This window comes from Balaenoptera borealis, assembly GCF_965194805.1.
Source record: "Balaenoptera borealis genome assembly, chromosome: 1".
Lineage (NCBI taxonomy): Eukaryota > Metazoa > Chordata > Mammalia > Artiodactyla > Balaenopteridae > Balaenoptera > Balaenoptera borealis.
In genome coordinates this window covers 73,263,033-73,281,671 of record NC_138860.1, presented here as the reverse complement: position 1 = coordinate 73,281,671, position 18,639 = coordinate 73,263,033, and the positions used below count along the sequence as shown (strand labels likewise).

Here is an 18,639-nt window from a genome sequence, read left to right as displayed (position 1 = left end):
CTGATGCAGGCACATGTACTGGGACTGTGAGGAGACAGGACAATCAGGGTCCCTATTATGAAGAGTCGTGTTTCAACAATCTGCCCCCTATACAGGCATTTGGTGAGGGGCTGGCAAAGTGGCCAGAAAGGAAGAGGGAAGAAGCACAGATTTCCCAAGAGTGGTCCTGAGAGACACTGCCCCCTCTTGGTTAGATTCTGAGGAGGAGATGAGATGGTAGGAGCTCCTTGAATAAACACATACGTAGAGAAAGCTGGAGGCCTTGGGAAGTGCTCACCTTTATCATGCCACTGGGGCTGAGGCTTAGGAGAAGCAGGATAATTAGAGAAGATTTTGCAGGCACATCCTTCTGCAACGCCAACTGAAACAGCAGTATGCCCAGGGGCCCACGTCCACCTGCTGAAACCCTATCCATCCTTCAGAGGCCCAGCTCAAAACCCACCTGTTCCGCAAAGCCTTGCCTGATCCCCCAGACAGAGGCGACCTTTCTCTTCCGGCAGCTCCTGGCTGCCCCTCTGTTCTGGTCCTCAGAGCTTTCTGCCCAGTGCTCCAGTGTACACATCTCCTCCCCTCTGGTGGCCTAGACGCTGCCCAGGGACAAGCACCGGGTACAGGCCATACAGAGGCTGGGAGTTTAGTACATGTAGAACAAGTAAACCAGTGAGGAAGTAGGAACTGGTCCTTGTGCAGCTCTACCTTGGGGCTGTTTCACTTTCTACCAGCTCTTCTCCCAGAGCTTAGAGGGCAGCGAGGGCAGGGAAAGGAAGTCTTCTGCAGGTGGGAGAGCTTTTTTCAAAAGGCAGAAGTGGTGGGAAACCGTATTATCGTTCAGCAAATATCCATCCTTCCCGCCCCTCCTCCATAGAGGGGTGTATGTCTCCCCCTGTACTCACACTGGCTTAGCCACGTGACTTGCTTTGGCCCATGGAATGTAAGTGGATGTGAAGTGGGTGATATTCAAGGAGAGCCATTCAGTGGGACTGCCCAGTGTGACTTGGCCTCTTGCCTTCTGCCATCGCCATGAGACCCGTGTGCCCCAGACTCTTTAATGAGAGACCAGTGGGGCAGGCCTGAACCTGAGCCCAGCTGGGTCGCAGCCAACCCACAGCCCAGGGGCAGGAAATAAATGTTTGCTGGGAGCCGCTAAGATTTTGTTTGTTATTGCAGCAAAAGCCGATTCATACAGAGAGGGAGGCATGCTAAGGGATGGGATGCTAGCAACGGATGCTAAGAAATTTAAAATGTCTTTCTTCTATGAATTTCAATTCAATTTCAATTTCAAGAAAGCTTTCTTTTCTTATTTTTATTGCATAAAAGACAGTACCCAGCATACGGCAGGGAGTCAATAAATGGTGGGTACTTAATAAGTGGACGCAGCTATTTGTGGCAGAGACTACTAATTGTCTCCAATATCCATTCTCTCCTTCCTCCTCTTAGCAACTGAATCCCCAAGTTTTAGCAAGGCATATGGACACCCAGATAGACTCATTTCCCAGGTCCCCTTGCAAGAGGTACAACCGCAGGATTAAACTCTAGCCAACACACATGAGTGAAAGTTATGCAAAAAATCCCAGGGTATGTCCCTAAAAGGGCAGCTGCTTGCCCCGACTTTCTCTTTCCACCATGGTGGCTGGAAAAAATGGTGACATCTGGAGCAGCCCCTTGGACCCATGTGACAGATAACAGAGCTTCTCAGCCAGTCTTGGATTGCTCATCTCTGAACTGTGATGTGAGAGAGACATAAACTCCTATCTCATTAAGTCACTGTATTTTTTTTTTTTTACATAACTGTTCACAGCAGCCCTATCTGTAACAGCCCCGAACTGGAAACAACCCACATGCCCATCAACAGGTGAATGGACAAACAACCCATGGTATATCCATGGAATACTATGCAATAACAAAAATGGATGAACCACAACATGGATGAATGCCAAAATCACCACCTCAAGCAGAACAAACTGGACCAAAAAAGAATACATGTTACAAGCCACTGTATTTTTACTCTGTTGTAACATTTCGATCTATATCCCAACTGGAACCTCTTATTGTTATTCTCCCCATTGCTCTCCATGAGATGAAAGGTGTGAGCAAGTAGCCAGTTGGAGTGGGTATGCATACCCAAAAGCACAGGGAGATGCTACCATGACCCCAGCCACAGCTGCAGTGATCCCTGGAGCCTCTAACGGGGCTCAAGGCCACCTGCCCAGACTCTGTTTGAACAGCATCTCCCACCCTGACCCCCAGGTGCCCAGTGACACCCCAGAGGAGTCCAGGGTGCACACAGAGAAGAGGGGCCTCGTCCCCTTTCCTCCCTTCTTCCTCTCCCCCCCCATACCTTCCTGCACGGCTTGGAGGATACTTCAAACGAGGCCTTGAATGCTCTCCTCTGTTGGGTTGTCAGGATGGTTCTGGGACGTTTAGGGCGCTTATGGTCCTTGCCATCCTCAGCGGCTCCTTTCCCTGCCCCATGGGCTGACTTGCAAAGACTTTCTTCATCATCACTTTTGCCTGAAAGAAGCAGAAAACAACGTGTTGAGTCCCTTAAGGCCACTTCCTGGAGTTGGCTGTTATTCCATGACAAGACACTTGGGTCCACGTTCCAAGGATGACTTAAGACATGAATGCAACACCCTGTGTGATACTGATCCCAAAGCCCCCAGGAAGGGCTAAGGAAAAACTTCTAAAACGTGGAGACAGGAACCAGGAAGTCCACCATCACAGCTCAGGACTTTCTCTCGGGAGGCTCTCCTAGCTCCACGTTTACTAGTTGTGTGACCTTGGGCAAGTGACTTAACTCTCTATGGCTCAATTTCCTTATCTGCAAAATTGAGATATAGGAGAACCTACTTCATTGGGGTTGTTGTGAGGATTAAATGAGTTTATCAAGAAGGCACTCAGAAGGCTGCTTAGCATATAATAAATGCTCAGTAAGTGTTGGTGGTTAATATTTCTTAAATGTCATTTTTCAACTCTAGACCTGGATAAGTTACATATAACTTCCTAGATACTATGTCTGAAATTCTAGCCAGTGCCAGGAAGTAGAAAACAATACTGTTTAAAAGGCCACAGAAGACCAGCATTAGACTACGTGCAGGTACAGATAACACAGGCAGTTAGTCAAAACTGCCTGTCTATAAAATAAATAACTCTCTATTAAAGTAACTGTATTTATCTATATTTACTTGAATTATTTCAACTCTACAAGCAGTGATCAATACAAGCAGTAACTTGAAGGAAACAAAGCCTTCAGTATATATGACATTCTTTCCCAGGCTACCTCTTGTATCCCACAGACTTCACACTCCTAAGAAGATGCTTCTAGGGTCTGGGAAATACCCATGTGAGAGAGACTCCTTCCTACTTTCAGCATTAAAAGCCATAGGCAGTTGTGTGCCCACATTACCCTAATGAGACCCTCATTTCCCTCTGGGTCTTTACAGAGCTCAGCTGCCCTCTTTCCTCCAGTAGAAACCTTTGTCCCAAGAGCTTCCCCAGCTCCAGTCTCCTCATTCTGATCCCCTTCTGGCCACTTCAAGAAATCCAAGATGAGGTGACCCACCGTGTGCGAGCTACACATCCTTGTTCCTCATCCCGCCCTCCTCTGGAAAGATGCTCTTTGCATATAATGTTTTAGTTTAGACTTTAGTTGAGTTCTAATTTTTGGCTCTGCCAGAGCCCAAAATCCTTATTTTATCTGAAAAAGCAATGGCTAAGATTCTTTCCTCTATGAACTTTTAGGCATACACTTTGAACGTGAAGGAAGACGAACCTCTGAGTTCCTTGAGGGCACAACCCTTGCAGTGTAATTGAACAGGGTCTGACATAGGCAGACCTAGGTCTCCATCCAGCTCTATCCCTTGTTTTAAGTACAGCCCTGTGCAAGGGACGTCCTGCACTGAGCCTGCACTGGAGACAAGAATACCCACCAGGGGGTGGCATAGGAGTAGTGCTGCTGTGTGCAAAGCAACTAACACAGAGGCACAGAGGAAGCTCTTATTAGGTGTTGTAGGAAGGATGTCTTTTCCCCTCTGCCTCACTCCCCTTGATAGTACAGACGAAAAAAAACCACAAGATGAATGAAGAAGAGATTAAAGAAGAATCCTCATGACAAGGAGTGGCCACTCTGGTATCTTCAATTCTTAGGCTGCTCTTTCCTTGATGGGAGTGGGGGGCGGGGGGGTGGGGATTCAGTAAGCTGATCTCAGTCAGACCTCAGTATTGAAGGGTATTTAGGATCTTTCTAGAAGGAGGTTTTCAGAATGGCAAGGAAAAAATAAGCATGTAAGAACTAAAAGCCTTAGGGAACTAAGAAGACCCCACAAGAGAAGAAAGGTAGAAGAAAGGAGGCCATTGACTCTGCAGATTCATCCTTGCTGGGCCCGACCTCCTCCTGCTCAGAGACCCCCCACCCACCCCCAGAGCCCAGTCTTGAGTGACGTCAGTAATTCTCTCTACCGGTGGATTCTTTGGGGTCAGAAGGATGCTCCTCTGGTATTGGTGATGCCTTCAGTAATATTTCTGAGGAAACGTGGCGGACACGCCATGCCAAGGATTGTGTAGATCTCCTGCAAGGCAGGTCACCACAAGGAGCTGAGTCTAGAACAGATACGTGAGAAGTCCAAAGTACAGAATTGACTTTAAAATGCAATTGTATCATCTTCAGAAACCACTTGTCTTAATGGTATTTGCAAACATCTCACGGGGTCAGTCTGATTCTTTTACAGTCACATAGCTTGATGCCAATGTATATTGATGACTAGGATGATATAACTAATGAAAATGCAAAATCTAAATTAATGTGGATTCCATGGTAATGGCTCATATATGTTGACAACATTCAGGGGAGCAAGATGGCACGGTGTCCACAAGCATGGGCTCTGGAGCCATACAAACTCGGGTTTCAATTCTGGCCTTGCCGGTTCTGATGTGTGATTCTGAACAAATCCCCAAGACTCAATTTTCTCATTGGAGAAAGTGACAGCGTTGTTGGAATTACATCAGATGATGTATGTAAAGGGTTTAGCACCGTCTAGAGTGTGATAGATGCTTAGTAAATCATCATCATCATCATCATTTCAAAAGAAGTGATCTTAATCTGAGACCCATGTTTTCTGTTATTAACAGTTGCACATTGATGGGAGTTCGCGTTAAGGTTTTACACTACAAGAGTTCATTCCTCTCTCTTTGCAGACATGACCCTAGCTCACACTAAGAGTTGGTTTTATGGAAAGTGCGTGTGTGAGTGCTTGTGGGAAGGAAGGTGGGGTGGTGGTCAAGGGGCTGGTTCCAGAAGGAAGATGTGATTGCTGAAGTTTGTTCGGAGCCCCAGAACTGAATGGCTGAGTTCCCTGATGTCTTCGTACTGTCTCTGGACTTACCCCTGCCTAAGATACATGCACACTTCCCAAGACCTGCTATCCCATCCTAGAACAGCAGAAAGGAGCAGTGGGGGAAAGAGCCATCTCCTAGGGCAGCCCTTGGTGCCCATTTTTGGAGGATGTAAAGATCGTCACAGGCGACTGCTCATTCATTCTCTCTACATCCCTGTGAGAAGAAAGAGATGAAAACATGTGTTTTCAGAAGAAGGGGGAGGGGCAGAAGTGGGAGCAGAGGGTGCACGAGGTTAAGATTTGTCTCTGGAGTGTTTCTATCGTTTTTTTGTGGTGCATTTTCTTCTTCTGATTCCTCCATTTTGCTGTTCAATCTCTCTCTCTTCTGTCTGCTAAGGGCCCCGTTTTGCCTTCCAAGCACTAGATGCTCTAGACCAGGCCTCTACAAACTTTTTTTGTAAAGGGCCAGAGAGTAAAATATTTTACTCTTTGCAGGCCTTATGGCCTCTATTGCAACCACTCAACTCTGCCACCGTAGTACGAAAGCAGCCGCAGACAGGACGAATAGGCATGGCTGGGTTCCAATAAAACTATATTTCAAAAGCAGGCACCAGGCCGGATTTGGCCTGCATACTATAGTTTGCTGGCCCCTGCCCTAGACCTCTCCTGACCCGTTCTCCATCAAAACTTACATATCCTGTGTTCCAGGCTTTCACGCTCTGACTCTGGGGGCAGGAAGCACTGTTCATCTGCTACACTGAGTCAGGGATTAGCAGGGTCTGAAGTGTCCTCTCCCACAGTCAATAACACATAGACATGGAATGCCTCCAACCAAACAGTCACCACTATGAAATTTCAGGTGTCCCGGCAGATCTGAGCAAGAGAAACTCTGAAGATGGAGGAATGGAGGGCCTTTGGGCATGTCCCAAAGTGCAGACAGATGTCACGACCCAGCTGCCAAGGGGAATGCAGACCATCGCTAACCATCACCCAGCTTCGGTCTGCCGGGTTGTAAATATTACAAGCATAGCAGTGCCCTCTGACTCCCTCGGGGAACTTCCAGGCTGTTCAGGGAGGCTCCCATCTCCTCGTTCAGCAGGGGCAGGGCTGCCTGACTCTGATGCCAACTTCTCCATGAAAGCAGGCGGTGCCTGAAATATACACTTACTGATTTGTCCAAGAGAAAGGAAAGTTCTAAACGAGCCAGGAGATTTCTCCCAGGGCCAGCAGGAGTACTGGAGAGCAGGAGATGAAGAAAAACCTTCCAACAGCGGAGACGTCGCGGAAGCGGAAGGAGGGGCAGCCCCTCGGCATTGCCAGAGGCTCCCACACCCAGATGCAGGCCAGAGCGTTCCCTCATAATTTAAGCTGACACCCCTCAGCGGAGATGAAAGGAACACCACTTGCTGTCTCCAGCAACAAATGTCAGCATCCCTGGAGGCCATTTAGACACAAACGCAGCATAAATCTGACTCCTAGAGGGAAAGTCCAGAGATTAAGTCTCCACGCACAGCCTACCAGGGTGAAATGAATTTGCTTGGCACAAAGTTGGAACATGTTTCTCAGGGCCTTTCTTTCCCATCTCTTGTTAAAAAAAAAAAAAAAAAAAAAATCTGGAATTGCTCGGAGGCTGTTGCTTCCCCCTTGCCTGGTCCTCCCACTCATTTATGACATAAGCAATGGCAGATGAAAGACCCAGCCATGGTTTATGGCCCCGAGACAGGCTGTACTACCTGTGGGGCCTCACAGATTCATTTCAGGTTGTTGGAAAAATCCCAACAGCTCATAAACAGGGCAAGAGATATCAGAGCTTGGCCCAGGAGGCGACGGTGAAGGAAGGAGGACCGGAGACCCTCATGCTAGGGAAGGGAGAGGCAGGAACAGGCCTCACATGCCTCCCACGTGATGGGCCTCATAAATGTCCTTCAGGCCGGGGGAGTAAGAGGAAGGGTCTGGGACTTGTGGTGGGTGGAGGGGGGAGGGAAAGAAGCAAGGGAGGAATTTATGAAGACAATATATAGGAAACTATTTCAGTCGCTGCCCTGTCCTGAATGGATCAGAATTCCATTCTCCCGGAGCAGAACTCTGGGTGCAAGGCAGCATTTCACATTCAAGAGGCAGTAGGTAAAGTTCTCTAGAAGAGCAAAGTCCCTGCAGCTACTGTTTTGAAACTGCCTCACACAGAGTTCTTCAAGGAGGTCTCAACTCAGACCCAAGTCAGGTTCCCGAAAAAGATTTGCCTTGCACCTTGTTCACGTAATCACCTGCTCAGTAAGCACTTATCATGGGCTCGTGTATCACGCACTGAACAAGGACAATTCTGGGCTACAGAGATGATTAAGACTTGCCCTCTGTTCTCACAGATCCCAGATTAATAGGGGAGAAAGATACAATGCCAAAATAATAGCTCTGCTTAGAGGACTTGGAGGAGGGGACTGGGAAGGTGACATAGTACAGGTGTCACTCGAGGTGAAAGTGAACGACAGACAATGAACAGAAGTTGCCAGGCAGGAAAGGACAGAGAGGGCGTTTTAGGTCCACAGAGAACTTCTAACAGCATGGGAGCAAGACCTTGACCCAGGAAGTGAGGCTCATCCAATAGATGAGGTACATCCTATAGTACCTTGCATGTCATTAGGTACTCAGCACCCTGCACTGCATTGCAAGGGGATGAGAGAGATCTGAGATGACCCCTTGCTCTCAAGGAACAGAAAACTGTGTTAGAGTTAGCACGTGTGAAACAATAAATATAAAATAGTATTTGGCTATGCTCTTTAGGCATGGTATATATAGACGGGGAAAGGGGGGAAGGGGGATAAATTAGGAGTTAGGGATTAGCAGATACACACTACTATATATAAAAGAGATAAACAACAAGGTCTTACTATATGGCACAAAGAACTGTATATTCAATATCTTGTAATAACCTACAACGGAAATGAATCTGTAAAAGTATATATATATATATAAAACTGAATCACTTTGCTATATACCTGAAACTAACACAACATTGTAAATCAACTATACTTTAATTTTAAAATGTAGGCATATAGGAAAGAGAGGTGTCAGAGAGCCAGAGGAGCTAGTAAAGGCAGGAGCCTAAATGCAAGGGAGGAGGGAGGAGTGGATCTGGAAACGCAGAGGGGAGAGGGCAGGGGTTCTGAGAATGGCTCAGCCTTGAACTGGAGAAAAGAGGAGAGAATGGGCATGCGGGAGACCTCAAGGCCCTGGCAGAGGGTGCACTTCTGAGGGGAGAAGAAATGCAGGGTGGAGAGGCCACGTGGAGCTTACTCCAGGGGTCCTGATGTTCCAGAGCCAATGTTGTTAGCAATGGTGAGACATGGGGGCAGTTCTGTGGCTGGAGCTACACAGGAAAATTGTGGACCCAGAGCGCAGGGCACCATGGATCAGGAAAGCACAGACACCAGCTGCTAGACTGCTGTGTCCATGTGTGGGTGACACCACCAGGCCACCAGGTCCACTTTGCAGACTGGGCTGAGGGAGTCTCTCAGGTCTCAGCACTAGACAAGGGCCCTGAAAAAGAAGAAGCAAATGCCCACATCCCAAGAACCAGTTGTGTGCCAGGCCCCGTGTCCAGGGTAAACATTTTATCTCATCTCCATGGCAACACAGCATGGCAGGTACTGGCCGAACTCCTCTCCTACCTAAGGAATAAACACAGTCTCAGAGAGTTGGAACCTCCCCCAACACACAGGGCCTAGGTGGGAGGGCCAGGTTTCATGCAAAGCTTGTCTACTTCCAAGCCCAGGCCTGAGACACTCCTACAGGGAGCAGAGAAACAGGCGTTTTAACCAGCAAATCAGGCATAAGCAAATGACAGTCACCTGTGCATGTCCCAGCCCAAGAGTGGGAACAATCTAGATGTTAGGTTGCCAAAGACCATGAAAAGATCACTCTTTATATCCAAAGAACCTATGGAGTGGTGGAAAGTAACTTTAGCCATGAAACAGGAGACCTAGATCCTAGTTCTAATTTTGCTACTAAGCTGTGTACCCCTAAATGAAATTCCTCACATTTCTGAGACTCAATTTCTTCATCTACAAGATGAAATAAAAAGCCCCTTCCCTTAGCTAATAGTTGCCTGGGCTTCACTTTACAATTGCATTGTTTCATTGTTTCTATTCGAACAGTAGGAGGCAGGAAATGTGTTATTATCCACCCCCTTTTTTTTTTTTTTTTTTTTTAACTACAGATGAGAGATGAGTCAACCAGGCCCCGGGGAGGTGGGTGATATTTTGCCCAAGGGCACACAGCTGGGATGCTTCGTCTTCCACTCCCACTTCCCCTCTCCTGCCTAAGCTGCCTGTGGGGTTGTTGTGAAGATCCAAGGGTACCTGTGACTTGCAGAACATCAGGTGAGGCCCAACTGCAGGCAGCGTCACTGTTATTAAAGCGTGAGGAAAGAAAAGGGAAGGCTTTCTGAGGGGTATGAATCGTCCACTCACACTCTCGAGCTCCTGCTGGAAAAGCCATTCTTTTCAGTCCAAAAGGGGCAGAGCTTAGTTTAAATCCAGGTTCCCCCCACTCCTACCCACCCTCCCCAGGCACCCCCTGCCACTGCGACCCCACTCAGGGACAGGGACACTCCCCAATCACAGGGCACTAGGCATTTCAAGAGCAGGGCAGACAGAAGCCGAGCTGCTCTCCTGAGTCAGCCTGTGGGTAAAGGGTCCCAAGAAAGACACCTTTGTTCAGCGATGCCCACGGTGGATGGAGACTCCTGTGCCAGGCAGGGGGAGGGGAAGGCAGGTCAGAGCCGGGCATCCAGCTCCGACATCCAGGCAGCCCCCCGAGGGGACCTGGGTCTCTACTCTGGGAGTGCTGGCGCCTGCCACAGCCTGGACCCCTCTCCTTTTGCTTTTCTCGGCTGGCTGGTGCTCCTGAAAGGGAAACCTTGTGCCTGGGAGGTTTGTAGGGAAAAGAGACAGTATTGGTACTGACTGGTGGAATTACTGTGAATTTGCATCAGTTTGGGGTCTTTTGGCATTCAAAAAGGATTTGTGCTGGCATCTACACTGCCTCACTCCCTCCCCCCTTCTACACAGACACACACACTCTGCATCTTTTCCTCTCTGAGGTTTTCCATCCCTTTCTCCTCCACTTCATAATGAAAACGTGGCCACGTGCAACCCAAACTGATAAGCAGAGGTGTAAATGCTCAAAGCACCTATGCATAGCTTTGTCATACACTGGAAATCCTGGTAATCGAGATATCAGAAGACACCTCTACACCTACATCACTGTATTCCAATCAAGCATGGATGCATATACTAAATAAAAACCGTAACTTGTTCGTTTTGATTCGGCCAGCCCCAGAGAAGGAGACCGGGAACCTCATAACAAGATGAATCAGATGTTCGGGGCTCTGCTCTCAGTCTCAATAAAAGCTCATTAATCCGCCAGCCCGATGGTTCACTAGGCATGGGTGTGACATGCATGACATTGTATTCGGTTCATATTAATGAGGTTGGAGTGTGTTTGCTCCGATTTAGGAACTGACTTAAGTGGATCAATACCATATCTCTTTGGAATAGTCCAATTTTGCTGCATTAATCACTAGTCTTCAGGAGGATAAAATTATCTGGGATGGGAGACAAAGGGTTAATTATCTTTCCAAAGTAAAAAAGACCCAGACGAACAATCTTCTAGGTCAGCAGCAGTCCCCAGCCTTTTTGGCATCGGGGACCAGTGTCGTGGAAGACAACTTTTGCACGGATGGGGGTGGGGGGGTGGGGAAGGCAGGATGGTTCAGGCGGTATGAGCGATGGGGAGTGGCAGACAGCTCGCCTGCCCGCTCACCTCCTGCTGTGCAGCCTGGTTCCTAACGGGCCCCGGACCGGCCTGGGGGTTGGGGACCCCCTGCTCTAGGTTACTGCGGAGCTGGGGTGAATTGGCTCACACTCTAAATGTTATCACAGAAGTGAGTCCTCCCTGGACAAATTCACCTTGGACTTGACCACAGAGAGAATTTGCCTAGAGGACCACAGCTGATCTGAATGCCTGCCCCCTTGGTGGAGACGTCCTGGTTCTGCAGGCCCTCTGCTGGTTTGGAAAGGCAGCTGAGGCCAATACCCAGCCCAGTCTGTGCCTTCAGACTCTAGACCATTCCACAAACTGCTGATAGGCTCGAAAGAGAAGGGAAAAGTGAAGTCAGACACCTAGTCTCTGTTCTTATGTCCACCACTCACTCACCTGCTGTGTGACCTAAAGCAAATGACCTAACCTCTCTGAACCCCACCTTCCTAATTTGTAAAATCAGCGGAATAAAGACCTGCCAAGCTACCCTGATAGGATTATGAACTCAATAGCAGGAGTAAGTAAAAGCACTTTGAAAAAATTTTGTAAGATAGCATAAAAATGTAAGATTTTTAAATATTTTTATTTTCATTATGCCTCTTGAGTGCTCATGAACTTACTGTATGTTTCCACTGACTATGAAACTCACACTCCTCATACGGAACTCCTGTCATTCAACAACTACATCATGAGTGTGCCTACTACGTAGAGGCACCTTTCTAGACACAGGATAAGGAGTGAACAAGGTCCAGACAGCCTCTGCTCTCCTACCTCTAGTGGGAGAAGAGAGACAAGGACTAAAGAAACACAGCATTTGTTCTTTAACAATGTTAAATGCTAATAAAATAAAATCAAGCAATGTGCCAAAGAATGACTGGGGGCGGTGGGAGAAGCTTCTTTCGGTTCCATAATTCTGTACCACCAAGGAGATCCAAATCTATCTTCTCCTGAAGCCTCCCTCAACTCCTTCCCATGTCAATTTCTTCCCTTTTCACATACCTGGAGCACGTGTTTGTCTACCTCCAGTGTTTTCATTACTCAAGTACATGCAAATTAGAAGACAATTTTATATGTTGCCTTACATTATTCTCCAACTATTTTAGCCAAAAACAATATTACAAATGCTAAAATTTTTTGAAAAAAAAATTGCACTGGACTAATATAGAAATTCCGTTATGATGTACTCCCGGAGGCACTACAGCAGAGTGGTTAAGAGCAGTGCTTTGGGCTTAAATATCAATATTTGCTCCACCACTTATTAGCCAGTAGTCTGGGCCAAGTTGCCTCTGCATTAAGTCTTGGTTTCCCATCTGTCAAATGGGGTTAATAGCACCTACCCAGTAGGATAATTATAATAATGATATAGACAATTTATGTGCAGTATTTATGGCACTAAGCTCATGATAAGAACTTCACAAATGCTGGCTAACTATCATCATTATAATTTTGTGTACCTTCTATACAACCAGAATAAGCTTCTAGAAAACAAAGATCAAATCTAAATCATCTCTGTATCCTCCACATACACCACCACGCTGAACACTCAGGAGATTAATAATTTTAGTAGTTGGTGTCCAGTTAATACAGAATGAAGTGATGCGCTGCATTAACAGGCACGCTGCAGTCTTTCCATTTTTCACAGATTTGCCAAAGCCAACCACCTTCCAGTGGTTACAGAACTTATTATAGAATTACAAGCTACTTCCATACTTGGGGCTCAGCTGGAATGAAATTTACTTCCCTTAAACTACAATCTGGGAATTCCCTGGTGGCGCTGTGGTTGGGAGTCTGCCTGCCAATGCGGGGGACACAGGTTCGAGCCCTGGTCTGGGAAGATCCCACATGCCGCGGAGCGACTGGGCCCGTGAGCCACAACTACTGAGCCTGCGCGTCTGGAGCCTGTGCTCCGCAACAAGAGAGGCCGCGATGGTGAGAGGCCCGTGCACCGCGATGAAGAGTGGCCCCCGCTTGCCGCAACTAGAGAAAGCCCTCGCACAGAAACGAAGACCCAACACAGCCATAAATAAATAAACAAATAAATAAAATTTAAAAAAAGGATGATAGCTCAGATCAGGCCTCTGCTAAAAAAAAAAACAAAAAAAAAAACTACAATCTGCATTTCTCTTTCATGTTGATATTGATTCCACTGATGGCCCACTGTTTCATCAGTACCCATCCAGTTATGTTTCCACAAGGAGAAAAGGAAAGTGAGCCATGAAAAAGAAAAATCCAAAATACAATAACGAAGGATAGAAAGGGGAAGGAAGGAAACTAAAGAAAAGAAAATGGAAATGGGACAGAGGGAGGGCAACACTGTGGGGCAGGTACCATGCAATTTGTCCTCCAGCCATTCCTTAGGGCACTGCAAGGAACAGTCTCCAAGGGCAGCTGTGGGAAGGATGGGGCCCTCGGGCAGGAGGCCCTTAGCCCCTTCCAGCTGGGCCGCCCTTCCTAACTGAGAGATCTTCAACAGACATTTCCATAGCCGTGATTCTTCACGGGTAAGAACACAGATTGCGTGAGGAAAACCAATATTTATCACAGGAAGAGCTTTCCCTAAATTAACTATCAACTGAGTATAACTGTGCAGTGAACTCCATCACAACAATTTGCAGAGCAGTTATGGTTATTACCCGTAAATGAAGTTGTGTGTCCCAAGATGGTTGAGATATTGATGAAATCATTGCTAATAGCACCATCACGAATGCTTCGTGTAATTAGTTAGCCTTGAATTTCTAACCCTAAAAACTCTTCTTTGCAATCCCGTCATTACTTGTAAAGTATGGAGTTTACTCTTGAAATGAGGATGAGAGATTTGGTTCTCAAATCTGAGCACACCTCAGAATCACCTGGAGGGCTGGTTACACACAGACCGCTGGCTCCACACCCAGAGTCTCTGATTCAGTAGGTCTGGGACGGAGTCTGTGACTTTTCATTTCTAATGATTTCCCAGGTGATGCTGACACTGCTGGTCCGGGAATCACACTTTGAAAATCAGTGATCTAGAACATTCCTCCTTACCCCTACCCCTACCCTTGCACGCACGCATACACAGGGAGGTCTGGCAATCATAACACATTCTTACTTTCAGCTAACAGAGGCCTTCAAATCCTTTCAATTACTCCAAATCTTCAGAGTAATTCCTGCCAGTTTTGATAATTAGGGGAGAATAAAATTATGATTAAAAATGTTTCCCTCTTTAAAAATAATGGTGTGCGAGTGTAAACCAGAAGTTGCAAACTAGCTACTTTGGCCTTGACAGTGTTGGCCCTCAAAGTATTTTTGCTTTTAAGTTGTTACATGAATTGGCAACATAAAGAACGACCAGATATTGAAATAGGGAGTAGAAGAGTGGTTGCCAAGGGGTTGGGAGTGGGGGAAATAGGGTGAGCCCGGTAAAAGGGTAGAAACTTCCAGATGAATAAGGTTTGAGGATCTAACATATAACATGGTGACTAGAGTTAATCACACTGTATTTTATAACTGAAACTTGCTAAGAGAATAAAACTTAAATGTTCTCACTAAAACAAATTTAAAAAATAATAACGGTGCACATAGAGAAAAGGTGGGGTTGAGTGTGCGGTGACTTAAGGTTGACATGAGCAGGGACAGTCCTTGGTATGCATCATCTTGAAGTACCCTACCAAGCATGGGGGTCAGATCTGCCTCTTTGTCAAGTGTCATGGCCACTAAACACCAAAGCCAGGGACACCTAAGCTGGTAAGAGAGCAGTGAGCCCCTAAAAGGACTCAGGGGGATGATTCAGCTTTCCCTCACCCTCGTGTGGAGTTGCTCTCTTCTCCTCTATTCAGGATCGCCTCTTCCAGGATTGAAGCACAGGGCTGGGCGGCCCTTCTTCTTGCCTCACCCAAATGATTCAAAGCTATGCACTGCTCACAAAACACGGATGTCATCAGATGTGTCCATTTAGCTTAATGCCCTAGACCAAGTCTTTCAATGAGTCCTCCCTTGCAGTCAGCTGTTTCATCTCTACTGATGCCAGTGAGAGCTGGGGCAAGAGGTTATCAGGAAGCTTGACAATGTGGAAATACCCTACCATTACAGATACAGCTGAGCTTCGGGAAAATGTAGGTGGCTAATGGGCTGTAACAGCAGCTGCAGCTTAACCTTGCTATCAGGTTCTAAGTTAATATAGCTCCTCTTTATATCACACATCTTGTTCTATAGAATGAATGTGCACCTAAGAAGTTATGCATGGATCAAACTCTTTATGTAAAACCGAATTTTATTCTCTCAGTGAAGAAGAGTTCTTAGTTTCATAGATTCTTTATTTTAAGGAATAAATAAATATTTTTCAATATACAGGGGGATCCTAATACTTCCATCATTCATGCATTCACCTAAAAATTTTAATTAAAAAAATTTTTAATTGAAATATAATTGACGTACATACATTGTGTAAATTTAAGGTGCACAACAATATGAGTACCACCGTAGCATTAGCTGACACCTCTATCATGTTGCATAATTATCATTTCTTTTTTGTGGTGGAAACAAGATGTAGTCTGTGAGCAACTCTGAAGTTTATGATACAGTATTGTTGTCTATAATCACTATGCTGTGCATTCCATCTCCAGGATTTATTTATCTACTAGTTCCCAGTTTGCACCCTTAAATGATATCTCCCCAAATCCCCCACCACCCAGCCTCTGGTAACCAGCATTCTACTCTCTATTTTTAACATATTTATTTTGCAAAGTACTTAGCATACATCCACGAACAAGACAGAGTGCTGGCTCCAAGAATGTACAGGCTAGTGGAGGAGACAGCAGGTGAGCAGGCATTTACAAAGCAGCAGGAGAAGTGTTCTGATGGGGAGAATTCCCCATCAGAGTGTGATGCTGGGCAGAATTCAGTGGAGGGGCAGCAAATGTGGTCACTGGGGATCAGGGTGGGATGACTCAAGAAGACTGTGGAAAGAATAGGCTGGATTTAACAAAAATAAATTTAAAATAAAACAGGAAGAGGCAAGGATATTCTAGACACAAGAGAGAGAGAGCAGAGCATGGACAGCAAAGGAGTAAGTGGAGCTGATCAAGAGGGCTCTTGCATTTTAGTTTTCTAAAACGCAGAAGCAACACAGTGAAATGATTCAGAGTAGGGGCTTTGAAATCAAAGAGACCTAGGTTCAATGCTGGCTCTTTTGGAAGCAAAGTACTTAATTTCTCCAAATCTCAGTTTTCTGTACTGGGCACAGAGTAAACATTTAAGAAATTTAAAATGTTGATTTTCTCAGTTACAACTACGTAATCATAAAGTAATATCATATACTCTATCCAAGAGGGTCTTACTAACATGAGAAATGGCCAAAATTTTTTGCATTTTTTTTTTAAAAAAAAAAAAAAAGGAAGGAAGGAAAGGGGAAAAACACTTCAGTCTCAAACTAGGGAGACCATCATACAAGCAGCTAATTTCAATGTCATTTAAAGGCATTCTTTGGTTCACTACTCCGGCAAACATTTACTGACCCCACATAACGTTTTGGCCACTGTTGTTCTAGGTTTGGGGACCACAGTGGGGAATAAAACAGATGAGACTCCTTCCTTTTGGGGAACCTACCTATCTTTGGGGAAAACATATCAAATCAGAACAAACGAGATCATTCCAGAATTTAAATAGTGAAAAGTAATGAGAAGAGATTTACAACAGGGTGACTGGGATGGAGACATCCACAGTTAAGAATGACATTTTAGATAGAGTGGTCAGAGGAGCTCCTGCTGAGCAAGTGACATTTGAAGGTGACAAGAAAGCGCAAGCCACGTGAGAGCTCAGGGCAGGATGTCCCCAGCAGAGGAGCAGAATGAACCAGGTGGGCTCAGCTGTTAGGGCCATGTCCTAGTCCCTGAAGAGGAGAGAGGTAGAAGATGAGGTGAGGAAGCAGGGGCAGGCCAGGTTAGGGCACACAGGCCATGACGGAGACTTTGCATTTGTTCTCAGTACTATGGGAAGTCATAGCGAGTCAGTGGCAAAGACTGAAGTAGAGTTACGGGCTCCGTCCCTTACCTTCCTAGTTCAGGGCTGTTTTCTATACTTTGCTCCCTGTCTCTAGGAAGTCAAGGGACATGCCTTTCCTCAACACAAAAGAAGGCCTCCATTTTTGTGAACACACACCGATTTTTAAATTTTCTTTCCACCATTTTAGATGTCTCTAATTTTCTTCTTCATCTCTTTTTACTGGTTTCACAGGTTAAGTGCAATTCCTTGGCACTCAGATTTCTTCCTTGCCTCTCCTCTGTGTCCTATGTATCACCTGGGGGCTGACCCTTGCAGGCTGCTACTTCTGCCTGGGTCCAGCCAATGGGAGGCATTTACAAGGAGAACAGAGGAAAGGGAGAAACCAAGGTGTTCCCTCGACCCCCTTCTGCCTTGGGTGGTTCCTCTGGCAGCTGTTGCATCTCCTGCATGGCTCCAAGGCCCACCTAAGAATCCCACTGTAGTTTTTGTTTCCACCAGATGTCCACAGAAGTCACATCACCTGTCACTCTGAGGCTTCTCTCCTTTGCAAATTTGTAGATTGTCTCACCATCCCGATCTGTTTGCATCCCAACAACCTCATCACCGTGTAACCAATTCTCTGCATTAAACTGTTTTAAATGCTGACAGTCGGTTCTGTCCTCCTGGCTGGTCCCTGGCTGATACAGATCTCGAGATTGACAAGGGATTTCACAGGTTTGGCAACTGTCCCTTCATCTGCCAGGTGAGTACCTCCAGACACTCCATTTCACTAGCCATACTGAAACCTAAGTTAGCTCAAATCACCCCCTCACTTCCTTTGTTATTTTCCTTGGAACTACTTTTGAAGGCTTATGCCAGAGTAGCAATTAAGTAACAAGACATGGCAATTATCTGCCCCAGGATTTAGATTTTAGGTATAGGATTTGTTGGAAATCAGTAGTAAAGGTCTACGAGCAGTCAGCACCATGGCCAGATCCAAAAGGCCACAGACAAAAACTGGAGGCCAGAAATGACTTCAACGGAACTTTATTCCAGGGACAAGAGAGAGAAATTGGACAGCTTATCATTTTTACTTGTAGAGCCTCTCTTCAATTTGTCTCCAATACCTGGATTACTGTGTCACATTGAGACCAAATAATTAAAAGGACAGGTTTTGCCACATGCTGCAACACCTTCAGGGATAGATAAAACTGAAATGATCTCTACAACCTGTCCTGGAAATTATCTACCATATTTCATCAGATATAAGATGCTTTTAATTAGAAAACATGTCAGTGTTTTATGGACCACCAAGGAAAAAATGTCACAAATTAAACTTTGATACAATGCTGTCTCATCACATCAACTGTGAGTCACGTCCCAATTAGGGATATGTTAAAATCCAGCCAGTAAAAGTGTCTCAGAATATGAAATACAGCATTGGCTCTGCTTAGACACCTAAGTTTTCTTAATCAGATAAACTGGTTAAAGAACTGGTCATTCTAGAAAACCCTCAGGCTCAGGACTTTGAGGA

At 46.0% G+C, this 18,639-nt stretch overlaps 1 protein-coding gene and 1 long non-coding RNA gene across 2 annotated transcripts in view; one reads left to right on the top strand and one right to left on the bottom strand.

Annotated features, from left to right (window-relative positions):
• Positions 1 to 18,639, top strand: part of LOC309636003 — a 702,830-nt gene that overhangs the window by 274,026 nt on the left and 410,165 nt on the right. The window lies entirely within an intron of this gene.
• The window catches only part of LMX1A (LIM homeobox transcription factor 1 alpha), a 153,318-nt gene that overhangs the window by 8,380 nt on the left and 126,299 nt on the right, over positions 1 to 18,639 (bottom strand). The window contains exon 5 of the mRNA XM_082407819.1: positions 2,339 to 2,511. Coding sequence (XP_082263945.1) covers positions 2,339 to 2,511 — 173 coding nt within the window. The remainder of the gene's footprint in view (positions 1 to 2,338; positions 2,512 to 18,639) is intronic.